This window comes from Pelodiscus sinensis, chromosome 6, assembly GCF_049634645.1.
Source record: "Pelodiscus sinensis isolate JC-2024 chromosome 6, ASM4963464v1, whole genome shotgun sequence".
In the NCBI taxonomy this organism is placed as follows: domain Eukaryota; kingdom Metazoa; phylum Chordata; order Testudines; family Trionychidae; genus Pelodiscus; species Pelodiscus sinensis.
In genome coordinates, this window is record NC_134716.1 from 10,398,496 (window position 1) to 10,412,365 (window position 13,870).

The window sequence follows — 13,870 nt, forward strand, 5'->3', positions numbered from 1 at the left end:
TTGAGAACTCATGGAAGACAGGAGAGGTTCCAGAAGACTGGAGAAAGACAAATATAATACCTGTCTTTAAAAAGGAGGACAAAGAACACTCATGGAAGCATAGACTAATCAACTTAACTTTGATACCTGGAAAGATACTGCAACATGATTATTACACAATTAATTAGTAAATATCTGCTGAAACTTTCTAGTCCAGCACCTTCAGAGCCTGAATGGTGCTGAACTAGAGAATTTGCCAGATCACAGGAGGTCAATATTGTTAGTAGTATTACCAACACTTCCACTGCTTATTGGGCTCTTAGAAGACATTTAGGGTAATTTAGAGCTAAATAACAGAATAGAACACTGAGGGTCAGGACTGGTGCCTATAAAAAAACTTCATGGCATTGCGGGAAACTTGGCCACACCCATCATAATTGGAGTGGGTATCTAAAATCATGCCAGACCACGGATATTGGTGGACCAAAGAATGCCAGACTAGAGAAATTTAACCCGTAAAAGATAATAGTTCTGTAAGGGAATAGCTAGCATGAATTTGTCAAGAATAAGTCATGCCAAACCTAATTTCCTTCTTTGATTGGATTACTAGATGGGGAGAGGAAGCAGTAGTTTTGATTTTAATAAGGCTTTTGACACTCTTCCATATGCCATTCTCATAATCACGGTCTATATGATATAACTATAAGGTGGGTGCACAACTTGTTGAAAGGTTGTACTCAGAGTATTTATCAATGGTTCCTGTCAAACTAGGAGCGTGTAGCTACTGGGATCCCACAAGAGTCAGGCCTTAGGCTGGCGCAAGGTTGTCAACTCTCAAGAACTGGATGCTATGGCATCCGATCCACTGGGTCAGAAGAGTTGGCAGACTTAGTCAGGTACCATGCAATATTTCATTAATGCCTTGGATAATTCAGTGGAAAGTATGCTGATAAAATCTGTGGATAACACCGAGTAGGGAGGGGTTGGAAACACTTTGGAGGACAGGATTAGAATGAAAAGTGACCTTGACGAATTGGAAAATGGTTTCAGATTGACATGATGAAATGTAAACAAGGCAAGTGCAAAGTACTTCATTTAGAAAGGAAAACGCAAATGCCCAACAACAAAATGGGGAATAACTGGCTAGATGATAGTACCGCTGAAAGGATTAGGGGGAGAGGGAGGGTCTAGACTGGATCACAAATTGAATAGGAGTCAACACTGTAATGCAGTTGTGAAAAACGAAGAGAGGAGTTAATCGTCCCACTCTAGTTGGCACTAGTGAGGCCTCAGTAGGAGGCCCCAGTTGTGTCCAGTTCTGGGCACCGCAGTTTAGGGAAGATGTGGACAAGTTGGAGTGACTGAGAGCAAATTGAAAGCAACAAAAATGATAAAAGACTTAGAAAACCTGACCTATGTGGAAAGGCTGAAAGAATTGGGCATGGTTAGTCTGGAGAAGAGACAACCAAAGGAGAATGTGACAACATCTTCAAATACATTAAAGTCATTATCAGTGACTGCTCTCTACGGCCATCAAAGGTAGACTTGGTAATTGGCTTAGTTTGCAGCAAGGTAGATTTATGATAGTTAGTAGGGAAAATCTTTCCATCTGTATGGCTAGCAGAGCACTGGGAAAGGTTACCAAAGAAGGTGGTGGAAGCTTCATATTCAGAGATTTTTAAGAATAGGTGAGACAAACACCTTCAGGGATGGTCTAGGTAGACTGGAGCTTGTCCCAATGCAGGGGGTGGACTTGCTGTTCTTTTCAGGTCCCTTCTTACAGCCTGACATTATTCTGGGTCTATGAAACTGCACCTTTATGCAAACACATTTCACAAGTGTCTTGAACCGTGTGAAGCCAAAGTGTCCATTTAAGGAATAAGAAAGGGCAGGCAGTGTATTTTTGGAGTGATTAGATATATAGAACGCCTTGGCACAGTGCATGTTCTCTTTTTTTTCTGAAGGTCATCCATGGTCCAAGGAGAAATCTGTTTTGGGTGTGAGTCATCCAAAAGAAACAGTTTCCTTGAATTGTCGGAATGTCACTTGGGCTATGGTTCTAGACAACACTAAATTCATCCACTGGCATGCTAGTGGGAACTCTCATATCCAAGAAACATACAAAAGACTCATTAGATGACTAAGGAGCAATTAAGAAACTACTTTGACATGGAAAAACTCTTTTAAAATAAAGATTGTTGCTTTTCAATGTAAATAAATAACCCACCCCCATGCACAGAAATGAGTCCAGTTGTGCTCCCATTGAACTTAGTTGTCATCTCCACCCCCCTCCCTCATTGATTCCAACAGGAATAGGATTGCACCCTTCCATCACTACCTTAGTCACCCCTGGTGATCAAGGGTCAGGCAACCACAGCACCACTATAAAATTGACCGGCTGATGTGTACAATATAGTAGAATGGCCAAGGGACATGGGTGAGTCTGGGCCATCTCCCTTCTAGAAGAGAAAGCCACTGGCAGGGCCTGTCTGAGGAGCTGCTTTTCCTACTGGCCTTGGAGATGACCCCCGAGAATGAAACCTGCCTGTCTCCTTTTCTCTGAGAGAGCTACTGGCCTGCTAAAGATGAGTAGGGCTCATCCTGTGAAAAATTCCAAGCCAGTGCCCATTTAGCTCTGGAAATGTCTCTCCTCTGCCAGTCTGTGAGCAGTTCCAGGAACAGATGGCCATCTATTAATATAGCCTCAACAGACAGCCTGGGAGTTGTTCCTGTCGCCTATTGATGTAAATGGCCTGCATTTTCTTAGACCAAACAAATAAACAAAGAAAGGGTCAGGGTTGCGAATGCCCTCTCCTCTCTCGGGCATCGACCTAGGATGTAGGGGAGAAAGAGGAAAAAGCTGAAACAGAAAAATATCGCATGAGACTTCTAAAGAGACGTGAGAGAATGTGATGGTGACAGAGCTCAGTCAGAACAACGCTAGAAGAGAGACAATGAAGGAATGTTTGAAAGGCTGGCAAATCAGTGTCCTGCTCTGGAGGGGAAGGAAAAAGCACAGTGGATCTGCAGCAAAATGCTACTTGTACCCAGCCGTAAGAATTAGCCTAGGAGCACCCCTCTTTCCTCCCTCCCCCCACCTATTTTCCGAGGAAAAACCGCCCGTGCTTTGTGTAGTAATAACAATTAGACTGCGGTGAGCCAGGAGCTCTTATCAGTGCTCTCCGACTCAGCCCATTTAGGCTACAGGGAAATGACAGAACAGGATTCTCGGAAGTCAGAAGTCACTAGGCAGTCTGAAGAAAAAGGCCAATTTGGCTAAAGCCCTGGGCCAATTTGGCTAAAGGCCGATTTGGCTAAAGCAAGTTAGCTGTATTGCCTGGCACTGCCCTAATGCCCTGTGAGACTTCTGGCAAGTCTCATTTTGCTTTCTCATCTGTAAACTGAGAGGACTAATATTTCCCCCCCTCTCCATTGTGGAGGTGAAGCTCCATGCTATGGATCCCCTCTGAGGGAAGGTGTTCTTGGGGCTTGAGGCGTTGCTGTGATCGATACTTTCCCTTTCTGTTAATAGAAAGGTGTCTGTGCTCAAAGAAGCCAATGTGAGTAGGCAGTGAATTCGGGGAAGTGGGGCAGCTATTCTACGGGGCCTTGGCAGGAGACAGAGTCCCCGGAGGACATGCACACGGAACAACATGAACAGCACATGAAGCAATGCAGTCTGGGATGTCTGAACAGCTCTAGTACACAGTGATGCGGCCGGCTAGTCATGGGACCAGCTTGTTGCTGGCATGTGGATTTCTGGCTTAATTCTTGTTTGTCCAGCTATGAGACCCCGTTGCCGCAGCATTCACTGGTTTTATCGCACACTTTTACACCCCACTGGTCTGCTGCGAAAACAAGGGGGCTGTTGCTCCTTCCTCACAATGGAAGATTTGCAGGCAGGAGGTGGCAGGAATTGGGTCTCGATCCTACTGAGGCAAAATTCACACTGGCTTCAACTGGTGCAGGAGCAGGGCCTCTGAGGAACATTTGGCACAGGACCATGAGAGGGCAGTTTGAAATCTCGCTTCTTGGCAGCCCCAAGAGCAAACCTCGATGGTGGACTGGCTCGGCAGGTGCCTGTGGCTGTTGCCACAGGCTGCCAGGGGAGCGGGGTGTGGAGACAGCTACCATGGAGATTCAGGTTCACAAATTAAACAGGTGACTGACTTCGCCCTAGGGGCTGAAGCAAGAAGCTGTAACTCCAGCAGAGCATCCCCGAGGGGACTTGTTGAAAATAGCAACAGCCCAATAACAAATAATACAATGTCACTGAAATAGGAGAAGGATCCCAGCAGAGACCCTCTGTAATGGGGTGGCACTCAGCTCACACAAACGCTCCCCATCTGGCCACGTGTGGGTTCCTGCACTGCTTCAGTTTGATACCAAAAGCCTCTTTGGCAACTCAGCCCTCTGGCTGAGTCACACCCTGTGTATCGCAACCCCCTTCTGGGGCACACCTCTAACAGGGGCCCAGCCAGGGGCCCTCAGTGGAGTGTCTCTGTCTCTCAGTCTGTTGGCCCAATCCAGATGAGAGAGCTTCCCCTCTTGGAGACAACTCCTTTGTCCTTACCCCAGCCTCAACATATAGTGCACCTTATTCCACACTACGTCTAGATTGCCTTGCTCTTTTGAGATACCAGAAGTATCCCGAAATAGCAACGCTGCCTCTTTAAAAGTGCCCGCTATTTCCTGAAATAGCAGGCACACGTTCCATGAGGGTTAAGGGATTTGTCGGAATAGTGCCTTATTCTGAAATTTGGGTGTGGACAGCCCCAACTTTCAAAATAAACTATTTCAATTTAGACTAGAAATAAACTATGCAATTTGTAGAATAAGGGGGGCTAGGGAGGGGCAAGTGGAAGGAGGTGAGGGAGGAATGGGGCATGAGCCCCCAGTGGGGAAGACTGGGGTGGCTCTGTGGGCTCCTCGGGGTGGAAGCTCTCCTGCCGGGCCTCCTGGATCCTGACAGCCCCCCGATTGACCCCCCCAGATGGCAGCCTGCAGCAAGTGCAGCCGGGCTGATGGCCAAGTGCTGTGATGTGCCGAGTGTGGGCACTCAGGGCACTCCAAGTCAGGACTGCTTTGCTGTCCCTCATCGAGGTAGACAAGCAAGCGGGGAACCCCTGAGAACTGTCTGTCTGGGGTGGGGGTCGAGTCCCTTTAAGCACAGCCCTCAGCTAGCCTGAGGCAGCAGCTCCACACTCTAAGTCCTAACCTGATGCACTGGTTCTGGCCAGCCTTAACTTTGGTTCAGGGTCCACTCAATGTGGACATGCTATTTCGAATTAGCAAAACGCTAATTCGAATGAGTTTTTAGGTCTAGATGCACTAATTCGAATTAGCTTATTTTGAATTAACTAATTCGAATTAAGTTAGTTCGAATTAGTGCTGTAGTGTAGACATACCCAGAGGCTACGTCTACACTGGCATGATTTTCTGCAAATGCTTTTAATGGAAAAGTTTTCCGTTAAAAGCATTTGCGTAAAAGAGCATCTAGATTGGCACGGACACTTTTCTGCAAAAGCACTTTTTGCGGAAAAGTATCCGTGCCAATCTAGACCCAGTTTTGCACAAGAAAGCCCCGATCGCCATTTTCGCAATTGGGGCTTTTTTCCGCAAAACAATACCGCGTTGTCTACACTGGCCCTCTTGTGCAAAAGCATTTGTGCAAGAGGGCTTTTGCCCGAACAGGAGCAGCATAGCATTTCCGCAAGAACACTGACAATCTTACATGAGATCGTCAGTGTTCTTGCGGAAATTCAAGCGGCCAGTGTAGACAGCTGGCAAGTTTTTCCGCAAAAGCAATTGCTTTTGTGGAAAAACTTGCCAGTCTAGACACAGCCAGAGTGTTTTGCCATGGGCCTGTCATCAGGATGGTTCCAATGGGTACATTCAGATCCAGAATGAAACCTAAACTTTTCTACAGTTCCTGAATATTCAGAGCTGACAATTCGGCTGAGCCCTTTATGGATTTTCATAAAGTTTTAAGGCTTGCCTCCACTGAAAATGTTACAGCAGCGTGGCTGCAGCTGTGTTACTGTAGCACGTTAGTGTTGTAGACAATTGATAGGAGGGATTCTTCCATCAGAGGAGGTAACTCACCTCTTCCCTCAGAGGTAGTAGCTAGGTTGACAGAAGAATTCCTCCATCTACCTAGTGCTGTCTACTTAGCCTGGGATCTAGGACTGTGTGGCAGGTGGGGATCCCAGAGCTCAGGTTCTAGCCCATACCCATGCCCAGACATCTACGTAGCAATGAAACAACCCTGCTGCCCAAGCCTTCCCACTCCCCCCCCCCTCCAAACCCAGGCCCATGGTAGATTTTTCTTTGCTGTGCAGGCATACCCTAAGGGAGTTGGTCTTGGCCCCACATGGGCCTAATTATCTGCAGGCCCACTGCTGGGTTTGATTGATTTCCTTGATTAGTACTTGCACAACCATAACATCACCAGGGCATAGATAACCTAAACAAAGTGCCCTGTAATTGGACAGGAAGGAAAGAACCCTATTTTTCACAGTTCAGAGCAATGGCATCTGTATTCCCCTCGCTGAGCTAGGATGGGCACCTCCTCTAAACTCCCACCTCTGCATCTGGGCCCTCTCTTGGAGGAGAACCGCATCTCTCAAGGTCCCTTCCAGTCCTAGTATTCTATGATTCTCTTTCCCTCCTGGCTGGCATTTTTCCAGGCTGCACAGTTCCCCAGCAAATCAGCCTCACCAGGCCAGCCGCTCCACTTTGCTTTCTCTTCAGAGGCTAGTACAAACCATAATAGCCCAGGCTTTCAAATTAACACACGGCTTTTCCAAGTCTGTCTACACTACGAAGTTCTATCAACAGTTTGCCTTTTGGCGACAAAACAGTGAGCTTGCACACCCTGCTGCAGTGTGACTATTGTGGGGGGAAATGCCCAGTTTTGGCAACAAAAAACTTCCATTCCTGCAAGAGACTTTTTTCTTTTCCCCCTCCCTTTTTTGTCAACAAAGAGCCAGCATAGACTCTGCTCTTTGTTTTGTCCACAGAAGTGGCTTCTGCCAGTATCCCACAATCCCTGCCCTGATGGCTCTGCTTAGTGTTTTGTGATCTCTGATGCCCTGCAGGCATTCACCCCCCCCCCCCTCCCCTTTCAAAACATGGAGAGCTCACACTACTACTCAGCATGCTACTCCCAGGAGCTGAGGATAATGTCAGAGAACTCAGAGGGAATCCCAAGATGTGCAGGGATCAGCTCTGCCTTCCCACAACACTGCATAGTGGGATATTTACCTACAGTGCATTGCTCACACTGTCAATGATGGCACCCCCAGTGTGGACATGATCTGTTGACAGAGGAAGCAAATGTGAACACCCTCTGGTGATTTTTGTTTTGTCGACTTTTGGGTGTTGACATAAGTTTTGCAGACAAAACTTGATAGTATAGACATGGCCTTAGTCTTACAGTAAATCCATTACAACGAAAAAAATAAAAGAGCCTAGATGCATCCTCCTATGCTGATAGAGCTCACCTCCTGACGCCAACAAAGACTGGCTGGTGAACAGTCCTTCGAACTCCAGCCAAAAGTGGTCACAATTTCATGACAGGGTCAGCTCAAAATAAGCATATGCATGACACTGTGAGTCATTCCATTAACAGACAATCAGCCAGACAAAAAATGCCCTCAGAAGGCAAAACTTGAAAGGCTGTGGGGGGACGAGGTAGGCGTTTGCAATTCTCTCCTCCCAAATACATCCTTAATTTGTGGACGAGGTGTGACTCAATGTCCACATGCACAAAGCTGGCCTGCAGTTACTGCAGATCACATTGTCAGTCATCTGTTGAAGGTCGCCAACGCGCCTGTTGACAGAGTTGTCAGATGAAAAATGAGGCTTACAGGATCTTTCGAAAAAAGGTTTTATTTTCAAAAGATCCCCCGTCTAAACTGCTGTTTTTCTATCGAAAAGCCCCATGTGGAAAAAAACCGCAGCCACTATTATGCAAATGAAGTGCGGGAAATTTAAATCCCGGCTTCATTTGCTATTTCGAAGTGTCTAATTTACATTCCTTTTTCGAGAAAAGGGATGTAGTCTAGACACACCCCAGGATAGTACAGTCCCATGGGACAGCTGGGAGGCGACCTCCAGCTGCACAGCATGCACCGTGCCATTCAACTGGCTGTTGATCAACTGGCTGTTGATCAACTGCCATTCAACTGGCAGTTGCCTTCCAATGAATACAAATTTGGGCCCCGACGTGAGCTTGCGTAAGTCAGTTTATAGATCAGGACTAAGCCTGTTGATGCCAATAGGGGGATTTTGGGGCAAGGTCACATTCAGGCTTACACAGTTAGTGCAGCTCATTGGTCCTGGTCCCACAGCATGTCCCCCAAAGCCAAAGGGCACCAGCCCATCCAGGATGAACTGAAGGGGCACCTCCTCCACAAGCTGCTTCCTGGTGCCTGAGTTCCTGGGTAATGATCCGCTGAGCCCCCAAAGGGCATCTAGCTGTCTTCCCACTGACCTCCGCCTGACTGGGCACATCATATGCTTCCGGTTAGGACCCATCAGCCTGTGGTTAGACCGACCCTACCCATCGAGAATAGAAGATCGCTTGGGGCAAGGGAAGAAGGTCGGCCTTTGCACCCTGGACCTTGCACCCGGGGCCCAGTCAGCTGGCTGTGCATGTGGCCTCACCTGGGGCTGAACCAGCACTGCACCAGTGTAGAGGTGGGGACTTGGCTTGGTGCAGCTGGTTAGTGGCTTTGTGCTACAGGGGCTCATGTTACTGGAAGCAGTTGTCTATGGGTTTGTACACAGAGGGTGTAATGGGGTGGACTCATTACAAACCTGGGAGAAGGGAGCTGGAAGGGGGAAGCCAGGGAAAGAAGGAGGAGGGGAAGTATCAAACTATGGTAGCCATATCTTCAGTACGGTGTACAGATGTGGTCTCCTCACCCCAGGAAAGATATTTTGGCCTTGGAAAGGGTTCAGAAAAGGGCAACTAAAATGATCAGGGGTTTGGAACAGGTCCCGTATGGAGAGAGGCTAAAGAGATTGGGAGTTTTCAGCTTAGAAAAGGGGGGATATGATAGAGGTCTGTAAAATCATGAGTGGTGTGGAGAGGGTGCATAAAGAAAAGTTCTTCGTTAGTTCCCATAATAGAAGGACTAGAGGACACCAAATGAAATGAATGGGCAGCAGGTTTAAAACTAATAAAATAAACTTCTTCTTTACACAGCACATAGTCAACCTGTGGAACTCCTTGCCACAGGAGGCTGTGAAGGCTAGAACTATAACAGAGTTTAAAGAGAAGTTAGATAAATTCATGGAGGTTGGGTCCATGGAGTGCTATTAGCCAGGGGGTAGGAATGGTGTCCCTGGCCTCTGTTTGTGGAAGGCTGGAGATGGAAGGCACAAGACAAATTGCTTGGTCACTGTCTTCGGTCCATCCCCTCCGGGGTACCTGGTGTTGGCCGCAGTCGGCAGACAGGCTACTGGGCTAGATGGACCTTTGGTCTGACCCAGTATGGCCATTCTTATGTTCTTATGTTCTAAGCTCAGGGCTCAGGGTCGGGGGGTCTCAGTGGACCAACTTGATTTTCATGCAAACCTGCTCCTGGGTTCGCATGTGGCCTTTGATGGCCAGGCTGGCAGTTATCCTGCCCTAGATGGCTGCATTCCTGTGCCTAGTGCGGAGGTTGTGGACGTTGGAGGCCTCCCCCCAAACCTCAATGAGTTCCACGATCTCCGCACTAGACCAGGTGGGCGCCCGCCTCTTGCAGCACCAGGCAGGCTCCTGGGAGCCACCAGCCTTGTCCTGGGAAGAGGTGGAGGGCTGGGTGGCAGTGGGTGGCTGGCTCATGCCGTGGCAAGTGCAGGGTCTGCTGGCTGGGTGCTGGCAGGCTTGCAACTGGCATGGGCACTGTAGCCAGACCATGCCCCTTTAAGGGCTCTGGGGCCAGGAGGGGGGCAGAAAAGTTTCCCTGGCTAGGCCCAGAGTGGCCACCAGGGCAAGCTAGAAATGGCTAGCCTCCAACTAGTTCGAATTAAGTGGCTACACAGCCCTTAATTCGAACTACTTAATTCGAACTAGGCATTACTCCTCGTAGAATGAGGTTTACCTAGTTCGAATTAAGCGCTCCGCTAGTTGGAATTAAATTCGAACTAGCGGTTTGCATGTGTAGCTGCTATTAAAGTTAATTCAAACTAACGGCTGGTAGTTCAAATTAACTTTGTAATGTAGACATACCCTCTGGCTATGTCTATACTGGAAAATTATTTTGAAATAAATTATTTCAAAACAATAACTCCCAAAATAAATGTTTCAAAATAAGCTATTCCTCTGCACAAGCAGGACTTATTATTTTGAAATAAGGGCTTGGTAGTGTGGATGTTTACCTTAATATTTCAAAATAACTCCCCAGTATAGATATGCCCTAAGGCTGCTCACTTTTTAAACTGTGAGAACTTTCTGATCCAGCTTTGGATCAGAACTGAAGCTTGGGACCAGCACTAATAAACTGAAAATACATTATACATCAACTTCAACGTCCCCTTTTACTTGTATCCCAAACTGTCCATAAATCCCAGTGACTGACTTCCACATGATTGCAGGTGAAGGGAGGCTGTGGCTACTTCTCATCCTCTGCACAAGAACTGCCTTTAAAAAGAGGACACTGCCCCGGGTGATGCCAAAGAAGCCGGTCACAACTCGGGTTTTCCATTTTGCAGGAAATGTTGACAATTCATAATCGGTTCTTGTTTGGATCCAGAATGAAAAAACAGAGACTTCCAGCTGTTCTCATGGAATGGAATATCCAATAAACTGTGGTTTTGGAATACGTTTGTTTCAAAATTTTGAAATATTGCTTTTATGTTCTGGGGTTTGTTCATTTTGGTATTACTTTCCCCTTGTGTCATAACATGTCAGTTGTAGCAGTCAATGTTCCCTCTAATTTTTTACATCCATGTGCAAGAATAAATTTTATGTGCACTGAGGCATGTGTAGATGTGCACCACATGCAGAAACACTTGCTGCTGTGGGCGCTCTTCTAATCAGCTGGCTGGCATTTGAATCTCTCCCGGATGGCGGCCCAAGCGCTCTGCTTACAGAGAACATTGGTAGCAGTGCCTACGATGTACCCCTACTACAGACCGGTCATCATATAATGTAATAGAATTGCTGGAAGAGTCCATTATCTTTAGAATCTATGATCAGGTTAATTTTTGAAACCATTGAGGGTGGCTGTTGGTTGGTACTGTTTAAAACATCATAGTGCCCTCGTTAGATCCTGGTTGTGAGGCCCTGGCCTGGCTTTACAGATTCAGCAGCTGCTACTGGAGAGCACATTTCCCTGCAGGCCTCCGAAGGAGATCCTCTGATGCTGCCCTCTGCAGCAAGAACACCTCCAGCCATTCCCCACAGCACGGGCTGAGTGCACGTCCTTCCCATGTCAACTCCAGCATGGCTCCCTTCCTGTAGGGACAAGTCGACCTGGCTGCTTTAGTGTCAGGTCTTCCTCCGCTTCACCTGTTCTGAGGGGTTTTCTTCTTCAGGGGAAGGGTGCAGCAGATCCACACATTGTTCCTTTTCTGGCTCAGAGATGAAAGGCCTCTTGGCCCCTCCTCTCTCTGGCACAACAGGGGCAGCTCTGCCAGGAGCATTCCCATGACTATTGCACCGGGGATGTAAAAAAGTAGCCAAATAGTTGGCTACCTGATACTCCTGGGCTTACTGGGAGTCGAGTCGACTACTCATATTCCCCCCCACCCTTGCTGCCTCTTTATCAGAGACAGCAGGGGGTGAGGAGCAGGAGCTAGTGCTGGGAAGAGATGGCTTAAAAGCAAGTTCCCCCCAGCACTGTCTCTGCAGTGTGTGGGGAGTGGGGAAGGGGAGGCAGAGGCGCAGCAGTGCTACAGCGCTGCCTTTTAAATGTCAGAAGAGCTGGGTGGCTCTTACTACTGTAACCCTTCTGCCAGGTAGCGCCGGCAGCAGCCAGGGCCAGGTTCAATATCTAGGGGTCCCTTTTCATCCATCTCACACAGAACCAGCTCAGCCCCCACCCAGTACCCTGGGAAATTTACACACCCCTGTGTGCCTCTGAGAGGCAATGCTTCCCCGCTCGCCAGCACGGAGTCTGAGCATAGAAAAGAAACGTCTAATAAAAGAGGGAGAGAAGTCACACGGCATTAACTTGGGAAAATACCACAACCAGAGTTCATAACCCCCATGAGTAACCATCCCAGCTCAAGCAGATTGAGCAATGTCCTTTGCCTCTCAGGCTCACAAGTCCAGCAATGTAAGTGTCCCACTCACCTACCCAAACGTTCTCCAACTTCAAACACCGCATTTACAGCTCTGTCCAGTCAGTGCAGACCCAGACACATCACCTTGATGATTCCATTCATTGAGCCTGAGGCCATGCCTCCTTTGTGCTGGTCCTGTGGTCCGCTTGCTTCTGCCAGCCGCCCCGCTGGCTGCCTGCTGTTGCTCCTACTAGCCACCTGCCACTTCTCCTACCGACCCCTCACCACTCACTGCCACTGGTCGCAATGGGTCTGGCTCCAGGCCAAACTACTGACTTCAGCTCTTAGGCTGTGTCTACACTACATGCCTCTGCGGGCAGAGGCACGTAGATTAGGGTTGTAGGCAAAGGTAAATGAAGCCGCGATTTAAATGATCGCGGCTTCATTTACATTTACATGGCTGCCGCGCTGAGACGACAAACAGCTGATCAGCTGTTTGTCGGCTCGCCGCTAGTCTGGACATTCCCCCTGTCGACATCAAAGCCCTTTGTCGGCAGCCCCGTTATTCCTCGTGGAATGAGGTTTACCGGGGCTGCCGACAAAGGGCTTTGATGTCGACGGGGGAACGTCCAGACTAGCGGTGAGCCGACAAACAGCTGATCAGCTGTTTGTCGACTAAGCGCGGCAGCCATGTAAATGTAAATGAAGCCGCGATCATTTAAATCGCGGCTTCATTTACCTTTGCTGAATAAACAAATCTACATGCCTCTGCCGACAGAGGCATGTAGTGTAGACGTACCCTTAGTGATTCCAGCTCTTAGCCACCACCTAGGCCAGCCAAAAGATTCCAGCTTCCACTAGAATAACAAAGAGACTCCTTATGGAGTCAGTTTTAGATCTATCCTTAGAACGGGGGGAAGGAGACAGGTTGAACCAATCTTACAGCTCACACCTGGCGGGCATGCAGCTGGCTGGCTCAAGCCCCTTTCCCCCAACTCAGTCCACTTGAATCTGGAAGGGGGAGGCTTGTCCATCTGAGACTCTTTACAATGGCAGTGTATCTCCTGCAAGCACTGGTGTCATATTTTACAATTCCTACATTTAGAGCTAACATGGTTTGTGACCCCACTACAGCCAAATTAGTTACAATACACCACATTCCATTCCAACAACTGACCATCCATTGGGCCTATAGTACTGGCTGAACTGGACCCCGGGCTCCTTCCCCATTCCAGCATGAGCTGTATTTACATTTCAACAGTTAATTATCTTGCAGGGCTATACAACTGAGTGAGCATAACCACCCCCAGGGCTGCTCTCCCCCTTCAGCGGGCTGCATTGAAAGCAGTGCTTCAGACCCTGCTTACCCTACATTTAAAGGCAGAGGTACAGTGGGGGTTAGCTCCCAGGGCACCACACTGCCCCCAGGTGCTAACCCCGTGGTGGCTTTGCAATTTAATGTAATAGGAGCTGTGCTCCCAGCTCCTCCTACATTCAAACTGCAGAGCTGCAATAGGGGTAGCGAGTGCCCCCCTCCCCCCGCATTGACTAATTGATGGCAATTCCATTGACTGCTCAATTAGTTGTTTAATTACAATTTAACATCCCTATACTGCACCCAAACGGTAGGCCCGGAGGCCTTTTCACGACTTATTCAGTCAGGCATGGG

At 48.2% G+C, this 13,870-nt stretch overlaps 1 protein-coding gene across 1 annotated transcript in view; it reads right to left on the reverse strand.

Annotated features, from left to right (window-relative positions):
• Positions 1 to 12,469, reverse strand: part of LOC112545100 (thioredoxin-like) — a 46,189-nt gene extending 33,720 nt beyond the window's left edge. The window contains exon 1 of the mRNA XM_025182499.2: positions 12,276 to 12,469. Coding sequence (XP_025038284.1) covers positions 12,276 to 12,305 — 30 coding nt within the window. The 5' untranslated portion in view covers positions 12,306 to 12,469. The remainder of the gene's footprint in view (positions 1 to 12,275) is intronic.
• Positions 12,470 to 13,870: the final 1,401 nt, after the last annotated feature.